Source organism: Oncorhynchus clarkii, chromosome 11 (assembly GCF_045791955.1).
Source record: "Oncorhynchus clarkii lewisi isolate Uvic-CL-2024 chromosome 11, UVic_Ocla_1.0, whole genome shotgun sequence".
Taxonomy (NCBI): domain Eukaryota; kingdom Metazoa; phylum Chordata; class Actinopteri; order Salmoniformes; family Salmonidae; genus Oncorhynchus; species Oncorhynchus clarkii.
Window position 1 is genome coordinate 11,059,769 of NC_092157.1, and position 21,196 is coordinate 11,080,964.

At 43.5% G+C, this 21,196-nt stretch overlaps 1 protein-coding gene across 2 annotated transcripts in view; it reads right to left on the reverse strand.

The window, feature by feature from the left end:
- Positions 1 to 21,196, reverse strand: part of LOC139420193 (laminin subunit alpha-1-like) — an 82,875-nt gene that overhangs the window by 50,872 nt on the left and 10,807 nt on the right. For both annotated transcript variants that reach the window (XM_071170013.1, XM_071170012.1), the window contains exons 4-9: positions 8,750 to 8,992; positions 7,952 to 8,131; positions 7,530 to 7,619; positions 3,178 to 3,295; positions 2,494 to 2,672; positions 1,799 to 1,904 (exon numbers count right to left, since the gene is read on the reverse strand). In XM_071170013.1, the coding sequence (XP_071026114.1) occupies positions 1,799 to 1,904; positions 2,494 to 2,672; positions 3,178 to 3,295; positions 7,530 to 7,619; positions 7,952 to 8,131; positions 8,750 to 8,992 (916 nt within the window). The remainder of the gene's footprint in view (positions 1 to 1,798; positions 1,905 to 2,493; positions 2,673 to 3,177; positions 3,296 to 7,529; positions 7,620 to 7,951; positions 8,132 to 8,749; positions 8,993 to 21,196) is intronic.

Sequence of the window (21,196 nt, forward strand, 5' to 3'; positions counted from 1 at the left end):
CTACAGGACATGCGCTACATAGCCCTATAGTGTAGTATAGTCTAGGCTCTTACAGGACATGCGCTACATAGCCCTATAGTATAGTATAGTCTAGGCTCTTACAGGACATGCGCTACATAGCCCTATAGTGTAATATAGCCTATAGTATAGTATAGTCTAGGCTCTTACAGGACATGCGCTACATAGCCCTATAGTGTAATATAGCCTATAGTATAGTATAGTCTAGGCTCTTACAGGACATGCGCTACATAGCCCTATAGTATAGTATAGTCTCTTACAGGACATGCGCTACATAGCCCTATAGTATAGTATAGTCTAGGCTCTTACAGGACATGCGCTACATAGCCCTATAGTATAGTATAGTCTAGGCTCTTACAGGACATGCGCTACATAGCCCTATAGTGTAGTATAGTCTAGGCTCTTACAGGACATGCGCTACATAGCCCTATAGTGTAGTATAGTCTAGGCTCTTACAGGACATGCGCTACATAGCCCTATAGTATAGTATAGTCTAGGCTCTTACAGGACATGCGCTACATAGCCCTATAGTATAGTATAGTCTAGGCTCTTACAGGACATGCGCTACATAGCCCTATAGTATAGTATAGTCTAGGCTCTTACAGGACATGCGCTACATAGCCCTATAGTATAGTATAGTCTAGGCTCTTACAGGACATGCGCTACATAGCCCTATAGTGTAGTATAGTCTAGGCTCTTACAGGACATGCGCTACATAGCCCTATAGTATAGTATAGTCTAGGCTCTTACAGGACATGCGCTACATAGCCCTATAGTGTAGTATAGTCTAGGCTCTTACAGGACATGCGCTACATAGCCCTATAGTGTAGTATAGTCTAGGCTCTTACAGGACATGCGCTACATAGCCCTATAGTATAGTATAGTCTAGGCTCTTACAGGACATGCGCTACATAGCCCTATAGTATAGTATAGTCTAGGCTCTTACAGGACATGCGCTACATAGCCCTATAGTGTAGTATAGTCTAGGCTCTTACAGGACGTGCGCTACATAGCCCTATAGTATAGTATAGTCTAGGCTCTTACAGGACATGCGCTACATAGCCCTATAGTATAGTATAGTCTAGGCTCTTACAGGACATGCGCTACATAGCCCTATAGTGTAGTATAGTCTAGGCTCTTACAGGACATGCGCTACATAGCCCTATAGTATAGTATAGTCTAGGCTCTTACAGGACATGCGCTACATAGCCCTATAGTATAGTATAGTCTAGGCTCTTACAGGACATGCGCTACATAGCCCTATAGTGTAGTATAGTCTAGGCTCTTACAGGACATGCGCTACATAGCCCTATAGTATAGTATAGTCTAGGCTCTTACAGGACATGCCCTATAGTGTAATTTCAGTATGTATTGTTTTGCAATTATGTCCAAAACTTAGATGGAGAATTTGTGATACGTTACTGTCAGCTAAATATAATATACTCTGAATTACTGTACATGTAGAGTCTCTAGTCTTGAATATCCCAAAAATAAAAGTGTCCTTATCACCCATCTCCCATAATGATTTTGGTAGATATTCAGACCTATACTGAACTACGCAGGTATGTTTTTTAACACAAGCTGAAAACAAACGTTATTGGGGTTAAAATCAAATGTTATTGGTGGGGTTAATATTATTTAACAGATGTTATGGCAGGTGTTGTATAACTCTTCTGTTTCTAACTCCAACAGTGCAGTAATACCTAACAGTACAATACAATACATACAAATCCCCAAAAATGTCATTAAGAAAATATCTGAACGAATAGAGTTTTTGTACCATTCTCAGGCTTGGCGTGGTTGTCATCTCTGATACAGGCAGGAGTCAAAGACCCCTTCATGTCACAGCTGCACTCCACACATGGGTTCTCATTGTGCGGAGACACCTACACATACGCAAGGCACACACACACACACACACACATGCTCGCACACGCATGCACACACACGCACGCACGCACGAACACACACACACACACACACACACACACACACACACACACACACACACACACACACACACACACACACACACACACACACACACACACACACACACACACACACACACACACACACACACACACACACACACTCACTCACACAGAAGGAAACAAATACACAATTGACCATTCACATTCCACACAAGGCACACACTGCAATTACAAGTTGAATAAATCACCATTGATCGATCCAAGCAAAGGCCATCACATCCAAATAGCTGCATTCTACAGTAATTCTAGTCTTTCACTGAGCCACATAACCCAGAATAGGTAGTGTGTGTAATCAGGCACACACAACGATTTTATTAGCCAATCAAAAGACAATGGGCATGTACAAAACGGTGCATAGAAATACCACTTAGGAAGACCACAGGGTCCTCAGGAAACAGGGACCATACTGATGGATTGGATTACGGGGACCATAGAGACACAAAGAGGGCATCCAATTACAGGGTCAGTGAGGGGACAGTACCTTGTTGGGTCTGTAGAAGCCATCTGCGCAGGCCTCACAGTTGACACCGGCCGTGTTCTGAGTACAGCTGATACAAACGCCCCCGCCATGAAAGTCACCATGTGAGTTCATGCTCATCTTGCGGTCGGCCACCGTCTGGTTAAAGTAGCAGTCGTTGGCCTTGTCGTGGCAGTTACATTCTAGTGGAGGAGGATCATACACAGGTCAGATAACTTCTAATGCACCTCAATGGGAGAGTAGTTGAAGGGTCGTTTATTATTGAGAATATATGCCAACTTTTCAGTTTTTTATTTTATTCTGTACTCGGAGTAAACACAGTATGTGCTATTTCGTCAAGGTGCTGAAACAACTGAGAGATGATGATTTAAAATACCACATTTTCATAAAAAACTTGGAAAACCCCTTGGCAAAATCTGCTTAATAGCTATTGATATAAAACTAAATTAGGTAACATCACCATAGGGATAGGAAACAAAAACTCTGTCTTGTGTGTCAATGAATGGGTGAGACATGCGAGTGGATTTCATTGAAAGCGTTAAGAAGTTATTTCATCTGATCTGGAACACTTTAAATCAAGTCTAAATCCAGCACGTCATTTTCATGTCTTTGTTTACTGAGTGACAACTGGCAAACATTGACAGTATGATATTTTATTTAGGCCCATAAAGACCAAGTTCCGCTTACTCTCGCAGGTGTTGCCATCGGAGAGGGTTCCCGGTTGCCACGGTTCCTGGTGGTAGCCAGGGCAACACTCATTACAGCTCTCCCCACAGGTATTGTGCTCACATACACACTGCAACTTCTGAGAGGACGAAAGAGAGAGAGGAATGGATGAAGAGGAAGCCTCAAGAACCAACTGATTCAATGCTTATGCTCTAGTTCTATTGTCAACTGGGACACACACACACACACACACACACACACACACACAACCACACACAACACACACACACACACACACACACACACACACACACACACACACACACACACACACACACAACCACACACACAACCACACACACAACCACACACACAAACACACTCACATTCACACACACAACCACACAGACAAATGGTTTCCTCATTTTTGCTTGTCAGACAAACAACTGGTCCCATATGAGGTGTGAAGTAACACTTGTGTGTTGTATGCACGTCCTGTCACGATGTGTGTGTGTTTACCGCTGTGTGAAACGTGAATGCATTTCTAAGTGGCGAGAGTTGAAGGGTCACAGGACTTTTCGGCTACACATAATACTACAACTGTAACGGTCGTCGTATGAAGGAGAGGACCAAAGCGCAGCGTGGTCAGTGTTCATCTTGATTTTTAATATGAATAGTGAACACTGAAACAAAAACAATAAAACGACAAATGAACAGTCCTGAACGGTGAAATAAAACACACAACAGAAAATAAACACCCACGAAACACAAGTGGGAAAAGGCTACCTAAGTACGATTCTCAATCAGACAACTAACGAAACCTGCCTCTGATTGAGAACCATACCAGGCCAAACGCAAAAACACAACATAGAAAACAGAACATAGACAACCCACACAAATCACGCCCTGACCATACTAAAACAATGACATAAATAAAATAACTAAGGTCAGAACGTGACAGTACCCCCCTCAAAGGTGCGGACTCCGGCCTCAAAACTTAAACCTATAGGGGAGGGTCTGGGTGGGCATCTGTCCGCGGTGGTGGCTCTGGCGCGGGACGTAGACCCCACTCCACCATAATCCTTCTCCGCCTCTTTACCCGCCTCCGTGGCCTCTCTAACGCGGCGACCCTCGCCGCCGACCCCGGACTGGGGACCCAAGCCACGGGTCCCGAATGGATGGGAGACTCCGGCAGCTCCTGGCTGACTGACGGCTCTAGCAGCTCCTGGCTGACTGACGGCTCTGGCAGCTCCTGGCTGACGGGCGGCTCTGGCAGCTCAGGACAGACGGGCAACTCTGGCAGCTCAGGACAGACGGGCGACTCTGGCAGCCCAGGACAGACGGGAGACTCTGGCAGCTCAGGACAGACGGGAGACTCTGGCAGCTCAGGACAGACGGGCGACTCTGGCAGCCCAGGACAGACGGGAGACTCTGGCAGCTCAGGACAGACGGGAGACTCTGGCAGCTCAGGACAGACGGGAGCACCTGTAGGGAGGATACGGAGAGACAGCCTGGTGCGGGTGGCTGCCACCGGAGGGCTGGTGCGTGGAGGTGGCACCGGATAGACCGGACCGTGAAGGCGCACTGGAGTTCTCGAGCACCGAGCTTGCCCAACCCTACCTGGCTGAATGCTCCCCGTAGCCAGGCCAGGGCGGCGAGGTGGAATAGCCTGCACTGGGCTGTGCTGGCGAACACCATGCGTAGGGCTGGTGCCATGTACCCGAGGAGACGCACTGGAGACCAGATGCGCTGAGCCGGCTTCATGGCACCTGGCTCGATGCCCACTCTATGTACCGCACCGGGCTATGCCTGCGCATCGGGGACACCCAACTCACACCCTGACCATACTAAAACAAAGACATAAATAAAATAACTAAGATCAGAACGTGACAACAACGTGAACTTGTCATGTCTCCACGCCCTCTAAGTGTAAACACTGTCAACAGAATTGTAATGTTTTTGAAAGCTAAAATGTACAGACATTTTCCTTATATTTTTTTAGACTTGTTTTATTTAGTTTGTACTTGAAATTGTAGTAACAGCCTGTTACATTCTGAAATTGTCGCTGTAGCTTTAAAACATCAAATGTGTATAAATCTCAGGTCCAGGCAAGAAGCAACTCCCCAGGGTATTATCAATGTGGCAATTTTCTTTTACCTCATATAGGCATAATGACTTCCAAGACATTGATAAAATGAATCCTGGTTTGTTCTTTAACGTAACTTTAATACGCTAGTATAAGCCTAAGCACTCCTATCTATACTGAACAAAAATATAAACGCAACATGCAACAATTTCAAATATTTTACTGAGTTACAGTTCATATGAGGAAATCAGTCAATGTAAATAAATTCATTAGGCCCTAATCTAGGGATTTCACATGACTGGGAATACAGACATGCATTTATTGGTCACAGACACCTGGGCCTCACAATGGGCCTCAGGAGCTCGTCACGGTATTTTTGTGCATTCAAATTGCCATCGATAAAAAGCATTTGTGTTCGTTGTCGTTGCTTATGCCTGCCCATACCAATACCTCACCGCCATCTTGGGGCACTCTGTTCACAAAGTTGACATCAGCAAACCACTCTCCCTCACGACAGCATACACATAGCCAAATTCTCAAAAATGAGGTTGGAGGCGGCTTATTGTAGAGAAATTAACATAACATTTTCTGACAACAGCTCTGGTGGACATTCCTGCAGTCAGCATGCCAAGCGCACACTCCCTCAAAACTTGAGACATCTGTGGCATTGTGTTGTGTGACAAAACTCCACATTTTAGAGTGGCCTTTTATTGTCCCCAGCACAAGGTCCACCTGTGTAATGATCATGGTGTTTAATCAGCTTCTTAATATGCCACACTTGTCAGGTGGATGGATTATCTTGGCTCACTAACAGGGAAGTAAACACATTTGTGCACAATATATGAGAGAAACATGCTTTTTGTGCATCTGAAAAATTGCTGGGATCTTTTATTTTTAAATACATTTATTTGACACTTTAGATGAACCATGTGTAGCCATGGTTCAGCTAAATGTCAACATTCAGCTAGCAGCCACCACGTTGATGTGAGAAGGATGAAGAAATTATGTTCTTTAGCTAGCTAGCTTGCTAGCTAAAGTTACCTAGCTGTGTAGCCTAGCTATATTACAATTAAGCAATCATTTATTTTTTATTTAACCTATATTTAACTCGGCAAGTAAGTAAGGCAGGGGGTGTGGTATATGGCCAATATATCACGGCTAAGGGCTGTTCTTACGCACGACGCAACAAGGAGTGCCTGGATACCGCCCTTAGCCGTGCTATATTGGCCATATACCACAAACCCCAGAGGTACCTTATTGCTATTATAAAGTGGTTACCAACGTAATTAGAGCAGTAAAAATAAATGTTTTGTCATACCCGTGGTATACGGTTTGATATACCACGGCTATCAGCCAATCAGCATTCAGGGCTCGAACCACCCAGTTTATAATATGAATGACACTATCTTGCAATGTTACAATACTTTTATATTCGTATGGGAGGGGCCAATTATTGATATGCTAATGTTACTTGATCATGAAGCATGTTGTTAGTTAGCTAGCTATGTGTATTGACAGCTAATTTAATGTGTACGGCAAGAAGATAAACCCTTTAATTGTCTGCAAATGCTTGTGAATTGTTGGATTATTTAAGTGTAATATGGCTTGGTTGCATTATTCAATAGTGTAACATGTTACAGAGCAAAAGTTGCTCAGATTGTTAAATAGTTTGTGCTTACTGGCTATTAGCTACTGTGATATTTATGGTCAAATTGAGCTGCGGACCAAGAATATTGTTTTGGCAACGCAAGGTGAGTTAAGGATGTAATGTGAATTGAAAAGTAGAAATCTCTTTCGGCATTCCACTCCTCACACTCTCCTTCCATCTTTTGTAGTGGGAATAGCGCCTTAGTACTTACTTTCTCATCCTCGCGTTAACTTCACATTCGCCCTTAATGAGGAAGGCAACCAATTCAACTGAGCAAATGTTAGACCGTACCATTCCTCCAGGGACTATAGGGGCGAGGGTGCTGGGATTGCTCATTTCACTTTATAAAACAAATTAGTTTGGCAAATATATTTCTAATAAAGAAGTATTACTACCGTGCACTGCATAAATTTGATAGAAAAGTACTCTTTATATTAAGTGTGTACAGCAATTACAACAGATCAGCAATGAATCAATGTTGACCCCGATAAGAGGAGCTTAATTTAGTCAAAATGTGAAATGTTTAACACACAATATGTGAAAGGCAGTAAATCAGTTATACACCCTGCATTATGAAACAAAAGCTGAATGACAGCCACCAAGCCTGAATGGGCAAAACTGAATACGGCCTGGTGTTACCTTGGCAACGGGGTCCCAGGGACAGCTCTGGGCGTGTCCGTAACAGATGCACATCCCGCCCACTGAAATGTCTTTGATTGAATAGTAGTACTGCACAAGGAGACACAAACATACAACGCCAATCAAGTTAGAAAGACATGACTTCAACAGGAATACAAAGCCAATCAAGTTACACATTCAAATCAGCCAGGAGAAATGACAAATGACGTATCAACTAATATTTCAGACGTTCAGCTGCAAATAAAACCAACCATAAATATGCAAAATATAAATTTTGACAAAGTTATTCAAGGCAACGCTCAAACCACTTATTTTGAATGAATGACCAATTTGGTTAAACACACCGTTTAACTTAAACAGAAAACAGAACGGTCAGTGAGTGCTAGTGGCAGTGCTTTAACATGAAAGTGTATTAGTAGTACCCGTCTGGTGACGATGGGGTCCACCTCCTTGGGGTCGCGGTAGCTCAGGGTCATGAGGTCGGCGTTGAGCGTGCGGATTCTCTGCAGACGCAGGCGGATGTAGCGGGCTGAGGTGAAGTCCAGCAACTCTGAGGTCAGTTGGTCAGCACTGGGCCGCCCATTGATCAAAGACGTGTGGATCTGAACAGGGGATCGACAATGATGTCAAAGGACCATCATGACCAAATATAGATGAATACATATTACTGCCATTTCTTTCCTGATATAACGCACAGACTGACTTGTCAGGCAGCTGACATGGGTTAACATAACACAAGGCTAAACAATGTAAGAGAAGATTGATGATCTCACTGTGAGGTTTGGGGTGCATCTCAACACTCTGACGTGGCTTCATCTCTTTGTCTCCCTTCCTTGTTAAACTACTTAGATGCACCGTCAGGGGCTGTGGGTAACTATAGAGTATCCTCCTATTCATTACGTCTCTGCCTCGGTTAGCGTGACACTAGCCCAGTAGGCTTTCATTGTCTGGAGGACACTCAAGTCATCCACCGGCTGGACTACAGGTGCCAGAGAATGCCACATGGAGCTCACACCCAATTCTCTACCCAATTCAATGAAAGTTCTGTAGTTGCTCATCCTGAACAGGCCCCTGGTCTGTAAATAAAAGTCGGACCTATTAAACAGTGGTTTCAAACGCCTGACCCGTGGGCCACCAAAGTGCAGCTAATGAGCCTGATATGGCTGGCGGGCAGGGAGTTTCAGACCACTGTGGTGAAGGTCAAATAAATCGATAGCTACCTCTCCGTGCTCCAGGGGTACGAGCCGCGAGTAGTAAGATGTACAGATAACCTCGTCGTCTCGTTTGTAGGTGGGGGGTCCGAGGCGGGGGGTGATGTTGTAACGGGTCAGACATTCTGTGTCGCTGATGGCGTAGTACTGCCAGGGTGTGTAATCCACACCGTCCATTGAACGCTCCAGCACCCAGTTACCAGGACGAGGAGAGTTGGCTGCCTTGATGATGACGTAGGCCACCTGGAAAATCTGTTGCCACACACAGACAGACACATTTTAATATTTAACTGAATCAACAATGAAACGTGAGTACAAAGGACACACACACACACACACACACACACAGTTATTCTCCCACCCATAATATGCCTGAATCTCCATTTTGTTGTGCATGACTGAAATCTCAAGCTGTGCACCTTACATACATACAAGGCTTCATTTATAAGAGCACAAAGAAGTCTTTGACAGACAAGGCACAAAGAGAGCAGCAGGTAATAACCGTAATAACGGTGTCCTGAAACATTGAACCACTCTGGGGTTAAGGGCACCACAAACTCTCTGCAACCATCGTTCATGTGGAGTGGTCAAAATGTTAATTAGCAGTTTGATTGAATTGCAGTCTTAGAGCATCTAGGCTATAACCTTTCAGCATATGACCCCTTATGACCCCTCACACAGTCACATGATCTCTAATGGCTAGTTAGAGCAAAGATGGTGGATAAATGAAGATAGTTTACTCAGGCCGTTTACCATTGTCTGCTTAAGGGGGTGGCTCTCCTATAGTCACCAATGCGATAGAAGGTCTGCTTAAGGTCTGTTCATTGATTTCCATTGAAACAGAAAACATTAGGGAGTGGGATGTCTTGCTTCCTCTTCTGTAGTCTGTAGCTCAGTAATCAGTAAACTCTCCCCTGAACCCCACTGTAATCAAGTTAGGTTTATCCAGAAATAAATAATTCTAAATAACAAAGGGGCTTTATTTACAAATTAGTGAGAATATTTTATTTTTTTACCTTTATTTAACTAGGCAAGTCAGTTAAGAACAAATTCTTATTTTCAATGAAAACACAGTGTCTGTTCAGGGGCAGAACGACAGATTTGTACCTTGTCAGCTCGGGGATTTGAACTTGCAACCTTCCGGTTACTAGTCCAACGCTCTAACCACTAGGCTACCCTGCCACCCCAAGGCAATGCTCAAATGTCTCACCCCATGTTCAAGAACTGCCTTTTTCTCGCTCACTCTAGGTTAAATGAAAACGAAATCTCCAAAATATCGTTACTTTTTAAACAAAGCGATTATTATTATTATTAATTCATTTAGAATTCAATAAAGCCCCTTAGATATTCATTTAGAATCCTCCAATCCTCTTAATGTAATTATTGGCAGAGTCACGTCATTGAAAAACATATGTTTAGATATACTGTAGGCCTACCATAGGCAAAATTAATATTGGTTACACTACAATTAGGGTGTGGAAATGTTATGCCACTTAGATATTAATTTAGAATCCTCCAATCCTCTTATGCTGTAGACTACTCCCGACCATCACGTTGTACAGCGCAATATTTTCCATTCCAGACTAACAGAAACACTGAGGGTTTTATTTGTAATTTGTTTCGGAATAGAAACACCATAATATCACATTAATTAAGCCAAATATCTTAAAATCATCCCCATGTACTATGTTATTACAAAAAAGATTTGAAATTCTCTAGTAATGCCAATACGGGAGACTATAAAATGCTTCTCAAAGTTGCCCTCTGGTGGTCCAACTAGCACTAACTTGCATTAACGTTAAAAAAAATGTCTGCCATAGAATGTGCCATAGAATGCTGCAGCAGCCCACAAGATGTGCTGCAGTATGAGGCAACTTTTAAAGGAGGAACCACTGTACCTACACTCTCACTCACTGTCTCCTCAACACTCCACTATGGCCTGTACACAGTTACAGGCAGTGGAGGCTACTGAGGGGAGGACGGTTCATAATAATGTCTGGAAATCACATGGTTGATTCCATTCCATATGCTCCATTCCAGCCATTATTATGAACCGTCCTCCCCTCAGCAGCCTCCACTGGTCACAGGCCACTGCTAGACCACTACTGCAATGGAGGAACAATTTATTGCCTGAAGGGCCTTTCTCATTCTCTCTTTCCCAGTCTCTCTCACACCTCTCTATGACCGTCTCAGTGACACCAATAACAGTCTAGCCTGCCCCACACAAACAGAACCTGACATATCCGTTATCGGCTTCTCCTATTGGCTTGTCAACGTTGCGTCTCCCCAGGGAATAAGTGGAAACTAGACACCTGAGACAGGATGTTCACATCAGCGTGACGCCCCCCCCCCCCCCACCCCCCGCCACACCACCACTCCTGCTCTGTTAAACCATCCCTTAAGGTTGTCAGCAGCTGTGTGAGGCTGTAAATCTACCTGCTGGCAAGTCGCCGCTGATTTACGGACGATTCATGACTTGTTCGACAGCGAGTGAATGCGAGCGACGTGCCTGTTCAATTTTGTTAGCAGTTATCGTCGGCAAAGCCACATCGAGTCGTTCCAGTCGATCTAAATGTCAATCCCCCTCAGCTGGTTGACTTCCCTCAGTTACGTCTGATCCTTCAATTACAGTCTAGAATTATTCATCTGCATGGGCCTCTGGTAGCTAGACAAGACCCTAAAACATCTTTGGCTAAATGCCTTAGTCAGTATGGGAATGTTTGTTTGTTTCCTTGTCTTTGAAAGACAAGATAGATGGATGGAACAAGGGAAAAAGTTGTCAGGTTATCATTCCTGTTCCAGCAGCAGCTTTCTCTCTCTGGGGCTTCAATCTGTAGAATCCTTTTGTCAGGAAGCATCTTTATTCTCATCTAGGAAACTTGGTCATCTGAGATTTTCTTTGGTCTCTGTCCCAGTCTAATCCAATGGGCCTTTCCTGCTCTTTGTTTATAGGGGGCAAGAGTGGAACGCGAAAGTTATGTGTTCGTGCGTACGTGTGTGTGTCAGTGATCTCCCTCAAAGGAGCTTAGTGTTATCGTGGGGCGAACGGGGCGGACAAACTCTGTGACCGGGCTGGGTTAGTGATTGAAACGCTGCCTAATCTAGATCCATGTGGACTCCCAAACATTCCAGTCCTGCGTGGAGACAGATCTGAACGGTGGTGGACTAGCTGCCTCTGTGCCTCAACTTAACTAATAGCCAATTACTAGAGCACTCAGTTTAGAGGATACACCAGATATCACTTACTTCAAATGTATAATTATTTCAAGCCGCTACTATCTATGTCAGAAGCTCATTGGTATAGAATAGCAGAGCGTGCAGGCATTTGTAGAACTGACCTGAGTGCCATATTTCAGAAATGTTTTGGACGGGCTAGATAGCGTGATGGCTAGAATACAAAGTGTTCTTCATGACTAGACACTGAGGGCAAAGTTGTTCCCACTGTGTCTCTTAACCGTTCGTTACCAACTAAATCCTATTCCGCCCAGTAGGAGCCCAATCTGTGTGTAATGACATGTCTCGGCTAAGCTGCCTGGTCACAGTGACTGGCTGGCGGATTTGATGTGAGCTAGCCAGACCTGGCTGCCAGTAGCCAAGGGAAACAAGCCGTGGATTGTTTTTGCTGTGTCTCCACAGTAATTAGCTGCCATTTTGGATCGGGGGGGGGGGGGTTGGCGGGTGTTGTCTCAAAGGATAAGTGAAAATGTCTGACTAGTGTGTTTGATGACTGAATCGTGTCAAAGGGTACACTGTGACCTACGAGACTAAATGGAAACACATACACTTACTAACACCTTTCCATTTGGCCTGACATTATAACTAATTAATAGAGCTGTGCTTCCTGACGGGTAGCCGGACTCGCCTCTGTGCGGGGAAGATAACAAGGTGACAGTCAGGGGACCCAGTCAGTGGGAACTAGGGGAACCAGGCTTCAGGGAAGAGACAGGGGGATTACCCATCAGCCCCTAAGCCAACAAAAGTGCCCTGTTCTCACCAGTTTATCTTCTCCCTGGGTCTGGGCTGTGTCTGTGTGTGTGTGTGTGTATGTGTGTGTGTGTGTGTGTCTGTGTCTGTGTCTGTGTGTGTATCTGTGTGCGTGCGTGTGTCTGTCTGTCTGTCTGTCTGTCTGTCTGTCTGTCTGTCTGTCTGTCTGTGTGTGTGTGTGTGTGTGTGTGTGTGTGTGTGTGTGTGTGTGTCTGTGTGTGTCTGTGTGTGTCTGTGTCTGTGTCTGTGTGTGTCTGTGTCTGTGTGTGTCTGTGTCTGTGTGTGTCTGTGTCTGTGTCTGTGTGTGTCTGTGTGTGTCTGTGTGTGTGTGTCTGTCTGTGTCTGTGTGTGTGTGTGTGTGTGTGTGTGTGTGTGTGTGTGTGTGTGTGTGTGTGTGTGTGTGTGTGTGTGTGTGTGTGTGTGTGTGTGTGTGTGTGTGTGTGTGTGTGTGTGTGTGTGTGTGTGTGTGTCTGTGTGTGTGTGTGTGTGTGTGTGTGTGTGTCTGTGTGTGTCTGGTTCTGGGTCTGGGCTGTGTTTGTGAGGCTCAAATAGCGGAGCAAAATCCTGCTCTCTGAGCCCCACAGCTAAGAAGGCTGGACCAAAACAAGGCCTCTGAAGAAAGATGGCCGCCACAGACGTTGTCCGAGCTTTGTCCTTCTTTCTACTAATCACCTACTAATAAATACCTTGTCCTAACCTCTGGCCTGTTACAATACAGACCAAACTGTGTGTGATAATAAGTTAGACCCACAGTTAGACCCACAGTTAGACCAAGAGTTAGACCAAGAGTTAGACCCACAGTTAGACCCACAGTTAGACCCACAGTTAGACCCACAGTTAGACCCACAGTAAGACCCACAGTAAGACACACATTTGATTTGATTTGATGTGATATTGTCAGGTGAATTTCTTAAGTATTGTGTAAAGGTTTCCTTCCGCTCCCCTCTTTGTGATGTGTCTCCGACACTGAAAAGCAGTACATTCTCAGGCCTTGTCATGACCAATACCAAACTTTGACAGTATAAGCATTTAAGATATGCTGTGGTGGCAGTAAAGTAGGAATCCAGACAATTGGAGTTCGATCACATAAAAGAGGCTGGCGTTTGACAAAAGGCCTTTTTGTCTGGAGGGGAGAGATGAGTAAGTCCTTTGTGTTGGTGGGAGATGGGGGAAGGGCGATGGGGGCCGGAGAGCCCCAGACAGGACAGGACTTGCGCTCAGAGAGGCTAGGACAGGACAGGACAGGACAGGACAGTATGTCTATCTGCCAGTATAATGCCAGTGTAGTTAAGGGGCCACAGGCACCAAGGCTCTTTCCCCATAACAGTTACTGTAAGTTATGAAGCACATCATGGTTTCAAGGTTGGGGTCAAGGTCAAATACATATTGGAATATTTTTTGAAATTGTCCATTGGCTTCAATTATTCCCCCCCCCCCCCCCAATTCAGAATTTGTTCAATTCAACAATTGAATGTGAATTTGAACTGAATTGACCTATCACCAATCACAACCCATCACATACTACCTTCCCACTTCCCACATTGTCTACATGAAGTGTGGTCTTGAAAAGTCATGTAACATGTTGACATCGGGCGGTTGTATCTTGTCAGCGGGTGGTTACGATGGTTACGGTGGTGGTGACAGTATTGTCGCTGTGTAAGCGAACAGTGTAGGCCAAGTCTCTCCACTGGGTTTGATGAGCCGCAAGGGGGGCCCACCGGAAGAGACCGCCCCAAATGGTGTCCCCTCTGTTTGTTTGGATGGGGCCTGTTAATTGGATAAAGAGCTTGGTTGGCCCCTCTGTGTGTGTGTGTGTGTGTGTGCGTGTGTTCGTGTGTGTGTGTGTGTGTGTGTGTGTGTGTGTGTGTGTGTGTGATTTTCTGGAATGGAATACACAGGAAGATTAGCCCATCTCAATCCTGACACTTTTTCCTGTCGGGTTTAAACTCCTGCTGGATGCTGGTCAATATTAGTACTGTCTGCCAAGAACCACACTGAGGGTTCTAATCAAGATGGATGCCACAGGAACCAAACCAAAAAACGCATGTCTTCACCAAGGGCATTTCACTTATTCACTTAACATAGAATGCGTAATATAGCTTAAATAATCATATACAGTGCATTCGGAAAGTATTCAGACCCCTTGACTTTATCCACATTTTGTAACGTTACAGCCTTATTCTAAAATTTATTAAATTGCTTAAATAGTTTTTTTCCCATATCAATTTACACAATTTACACATAATACATATTACATTTACATAAGTGTTCAGACCCTTTACTCAGTACTTTGTTGAAGCACCTTTGGCAGTGATTACAACCTCGAGACTTCTTGGGCATAACGCTACAAGCTTGGCACACCTGTATTTGGGGAGTTTCTCCCATTCTTCCCTGCAGATTGTCTCAAGCTCTGTCAGGTTTGATGGGGAGCGTCGCTGCACAACTATTTCCAGGTCTCTCCAGAGATGTTTGATCGGGTTCAAGTCCGGGCTCTGGCTGGGCGACTCAAGAACATTCAGAAACTTGTCCCAAACTTGTCTTTCCTGTGTCCTTAGGGTTGGTGTCATGTTTATCCATGGAAAGAGGTCTTGGAATACAGTTGAAATCGGAAGTTTAGATACATTTAGGTTGGAGTCAATAAAACTCATTTTTCTACCACTCCAATCATTTCTTGTTAACAAACTATAGTTTTGGGATGTCGGTTAGGACATCTACTTTGTGCATGACACAAGGAATGTTTCCAAACAATTGTTTACAGACAGATTATTTAACTTATAACTCACTGTATCACAATTCCAGTGGGTCAGAAGTTTACATACACAAAGTTGGAAAAACAGCTTAAACAGCTTGGAAAATTCCAGAAAATGATGTCATGGCTTTAGAAGCTTCTGATAGGCTAATTGACATCATTTGAGTCAATTGGAGATGTACCTGTGGATATATTTCAAGGCCTACCTTCAAACTCAGTGCCTCTTAGCTTGACATCATGGGAAAATCAAAAGAAATTAGCCAATAACTCAGAAAAAAAATTGTAGACCTCCACAAGTCTGGCTCATCCTTGAAGGTACCATGTTCATCTGTACAAACAATAGTACGCAAGTATAAACACCATGGGACCACGCAGCCGTCATACCGCTCAGGAAGGAGACGGGTTCTGTCTTGTAGAGATTAACGTACTTTGGTGCGAAAAGTGCAAATCAATCCCAGAACAACAGCAAAAGACCTTGTGAAGATGCTGGAGGAAACAGGTACAAAAGTATCTATATAGCAGTAGCATTTCGCTACACTCACATTAATATCTGCTAACCATGTGTATGTGACAAATAACATTTGATTTGATTTGAACCTTTGGCCCAGTCTGAAGTCCTGAGCGCTCTGGGGCAGGTTTTCATCTAGGATCTCTCTGTACTTTTCTCTGTTCATCTTTCCCTCGATCCTGACTAGTCCCTGCTGCTGACAAACCTACCCACAGCATGATGCTGCCACCACCATGTTCTAGACATGACACTTGGCATTGAGGCCAAAGAGTTAAATCTTGGTTTCCTTAGACCAGAGAATATTGTTTCTCATCGTCTGAGAGTCCTTTAGGTGCCAACTCCAAGCGGACTGTCATGTGCCTTATACTGAGGAGTGGCTTCCATCTGGCCTGATAGGTGGAGTGCTGCAGAGATGGTTGTCCTTCTGGAAGGTTCTCCTATCTCCACAGAGGAGCTCGGAGTCTTGGTGTTGCCAAACTTCTTCCGTTTAAGAATGATGGTGGCCATGTGTTCTTGGCTACTTTCAATAATGCAGAAATGTTTTGGTACCCTTCCCCAGATCTGTGGCTCGACACCATCCTGTCTCGGAGCTGTACGGACAATTCCTTCGACCTTGGTTTTTGCTTGCTTTTTCTCTGACATGCACTGTCAACTGTGAGAGCTTATATAGACAGGTGTGTGCCTTTCCAAATCATGCCCAATCAATTTTAATTTACCACAGGTGGACTTCAATCAAGTTGTAGAAACATCTCAAGGATGATCAATGGAAACAAGATCCACCTGAGCTCATAGCAAAGGGTCTGAATACTTATGTAAATAAGGTATTTCTGTTTTTAATACATTTGCAAACATGTCAAATACCTGTTTTCGCTTTGTCATTATTGGGTATTGTGTGTAGATTGATGAGGATTTTTAAAATGTAATCAATTTTAGAATAAGACTGTAACGTAACAAAATGTGCAAAAGGTCAAGGTGTCTTTATACTTTCCGAATGCACTGTATATTCAATGAACAAAAATATAAACTCAACATGCAACCATTTCACCAATTACAATTGAGTTACAGTCAATTGAAAAAATTGAAAATAATTCATAAGGCCCTTTTCTATGGATTTCATATCACTGGGCAGGGGCGCAGCCATAGGCCCACCCACTTGGGAGTCAGGCCCAGCCAATCAGAATTCATTTTTTCCCACAAAAGAGCTTTATTAAAGACCAAAATATTTTGCATGTGAAGAAGCCGGAAGTGGCGTGGTCTGCGGTTGTGAGAACGGATGGAAGTACTGTCATATTCTCTAAAGGCGGCTTACGGTAGAGCGATGAACATTCAAATCTCTGGCAACAGCTCTGGCCTTTTAGTGTCCCCAGCACAAGGAGCAGCTGTGTAATGATCATGCTGTTTAATCAGCTTCTTGATATGCCACACCTGTCAGGTGGATGGATTATCTTGCTCACTAACAAAGAAATGCTCACTTACAGGAATGTAAACAAATTTCAGAGAAATAAGCTTTATATGCGTATTGAGCATTTCTGGGATCTTTTATTCTATTGTATTTATGTTCAGTACATTGTGGCTCTGTAAACTAATGTGAAACCCTCTTTCGAACCGTCAGAAATCAAAGCCATCCGTTTTTAATACAGATATACCCTAGATGCAGTATAACGCCAATTTAATATTTCTTAGTGCACCAGTTGCATTCATGTTACTGTTGTGAGAATCAGTGTTCTCCCACGTGAAGACGTTGGTATTGAGATGAAGCAGTTAGTTTGCGACACAAAGTATCTGAGCTCCTTTCCAAGGCCAAGCACCGTATCAATGATGTCAGAGGAGAGGATGCTAGGCTAGCACTAGCTCATGGGAAATCAGATGCTTTTAGAGACATACGAAATCATCCAGACAAACCTCCCATTGAGAAGCTAATCTTTTTTGTCTCTCTTTGCTCGTGAAACCATTTTAAGTCAACCGCTCTGGTTTTGAGAAGTCTGTCATTTTGGCTTGGTTTATTATATTGTTCTTGACATCTGGTATTAATAATGTACATTTATTGACATGACACACTTTGTTTTCTTTTAACCACTTAATAAAAATGTTTGTTTGATCTAGTCTGAGAATATTGCATTATTGGGTTGAGTCACTGACATACTTTGAAGATTGTGTTTTCACATGAAAATAATTACTGGGATGTCTACCTCCAAATGAGTTCCATTTTTGCATTCCTGAGATCAATATAAATTGCCGGAACTCCCAAGAGGAAGTGGGGAGGGGACACATCTAAGCATGAGAAAGATATTCAGTCTAATCCCTAGTGATGTACAGTGCCTTCAGAAAGTATTCACACCCCTTGACTTTTTACACATTTTGTTGTGTTACAGCGTGAATTTAAAATGTATTAAACTGAGATTTGTTTGTCACTGACCTACACACAATACCCCCTAATGTCAAAGTGGAATGATGCATATATATTTTTTTTGAAATGCTGAAATGTCTTCAGTCAAAAAGTATTTAACCCATTTGCTATGGCAAGCCTAAATAAGTTCAGGAGTAAAATTATTCTTAACAAGTGACATAATAAGGGGTTTAACATGATTTTAGGGTTTAACATGGTTTTTGAATGATTTCCTCATCTCTGTACCACACACATACAAGTATCTGTAAGGTCCCTCAGTTGAGGAGTGATTTTCAAACACAGATTCAACCACAAAGACGAGGGAGGTTTTCCAATGCCTCACAAAGATGGGCACCCATTGGTAGATGGGTAAAAAAAAAAGCTGATATTGAATATCCCTTTGAGCTTGGTGAAGTTATTAATTACACTTTGGATGGTGTATCAATACACCCAGTCACTACAAAGATACAGGAGTCCTTCCTAACTCAGTTGCCGGAGAGGAAGGAAACCGCTCAGGGATTTCACCAAGAGGCCAATAGTGACTTTAAAACAGTTACAGAGTTTAATGGCTGTGATAGGAGAAAACTGAGGATGAATCAACAACATTGTAGTCACTCCACAATACTAACCTAATTGACAAAAGAAAGAAGCCTGTAGAGAATACAAATATTCCAAAACATGCATCCTGTTTGCAACAAGGCACTAGAGTAATACTGCAAAAAATGTGGCAAAGTAATTAACTTTTTGTCTTGAATACAAAGTGTTATGTTTGGGGCAAATCCAATACAACACATTATAGAGTACCACTCTCCATAGTTTCAAGCATAGTGTTGGCTGAATCATGTTATGGGTATGCTTGTAATCGTTAAGGACTGGGGAGTTTTTCAGGATAAAAAAGAAACGGAACGGAGCTAAGAACAGGCAAAATTATAGAGGAAACCTGGTTAAGTAAGCTTTCCACCAGACACTGGGAGATGAATTCACCTTTCAGCAGGACAATAACCTAAAGCACAAGGCCAAATATACACTGGAGTTGCTTGCCAAGAATACAGTGAATGTTCCTGAGTGGTCAAGTTAGTTGACTTAAATCTACTTGAAAATGTACTGTATATACTGTGTGACTGCAGTTCATTCTAATCCCCAGAGATATACTGTGTGACTGCAGTTCATTCTAATCCCCAGAGATATACTGTGTAACTGCAGTTCAGTCTATTCCCCAGAGATATACTGTGTGACTGCAGTTCAGTCTAATCCACAGAGATATACTGTGTGACTGCAGTTCAGTCTAATCCCCAGAGATATACTGTGTGACTGCAGTGCAGTCTAATCCCCAGAGATATACTGTGTGACTGCAGTTCAGTCTATTCCCCAGAGATATACTGTGTAACTGCAGTTCAGTCTAATCCCCAGAGATATACTGTGTGACTGCAGTTCAGTCTAATCCCCAGAGATATACTGTGTGACTGCAGTTCAGTCTAATCCACAGAGATATACTGTGTGACTGCAGTTCAGTCTAATCCCCAGAGATATACTGTGTGACTGCAGTTCAGTCTAATCCCCAGAGATATACTGTGTGACTGCAGTTCAGTCTAATCCCCAGAGATATACTGTGTGACTGCAGTTCAGTCTAATCCCCAGAGATATACTGTGTGACTGCAGTTCAGTCTATTCCCCAGAGATATACTGTGTGACTGCAGTTCAGAGATATACTGTGTGACTGCTAATCCCCAGAGATATACTGTGTGACTGCAGTTCAGTCTAATCCCCAGAGATATACTGTGTGACTGCAGTTCAGTCTAATCCCCAGAGATATACTGTGTAACTGCAGTTCAGTCTAATCCCCAGAGATATACTGTGCGACTGCAGTTCAGTCTAATCCCCAGAGATATACTGTGTGACTGCAGTTCAGTCTAATCCCCAGAGATATACTGTGTAACTGCAGTTCATTCTAATCCCCAGAGATATACTGTGTGACTGCAGTTCAGTCTAATCCCCAGAGATATACTGTGTGACTGCAGTTCAGTCTAATCCCCAGAGATATACTGTGTAACTGCAGTTCAGTCTAATCCCCAGAGATATACGGTGTGACTGCAGTTCAGTCTAATCCCCAGAGATATACTGTGTGACTGCAGTTCAGTCTAATCCCCAGAGATATACTGTGTGACTGCAGTTCAGTCTAATCCCCAGAGATATACTGTGTGACTGCAGTTCAGTCTAATCCCCAGAGATATACTGTGTGACTGCAGTTCAGTCTAATCCCCAGAGATATACTGTGTAACTGCAGTTCATTCTAATCCCCAGAGATATACTGTGTAACTGCAGTTCATTCTAATCCCCAGAGATATACTGTGTGACTGCAGTTCAGTCTAATCCCCAGAGATATACTGTGTGACTGCAGTTCAGTCTAATCCCCAGAGATATACTGTGTGACTGCAGTTCAGTCTAATCCCCAGAGATATACTGTGTGACTGCAGTTCATTCTAATCCCCAGAGATATACTGTGTGACTGCAGTTCAGTCTAATCCCCAGAGATATACTGTGTGACTGCAGTTCATTCTAATCCACAGAGATATACTGTGTGACTGCAGTTCAGTCTAATCCCCAGAGATATACTGTGTGACAGCAGTTCAGTCTAATCCCCAGAGATATACTGTGTGACTGCAGTTCAGTCTAATCCCCAGAGATATACTGTGTAACTGCAGTTCAGTCTAATCCACAGAGATATACTGTGCGACTGCAGTTCAGTCTAATCCCCAGAGATATACTGTGTGACTGCAGTTCAGTCGAATCCCCAGAGATATACTGTGTAACTGCACTGTGTGACTGCAG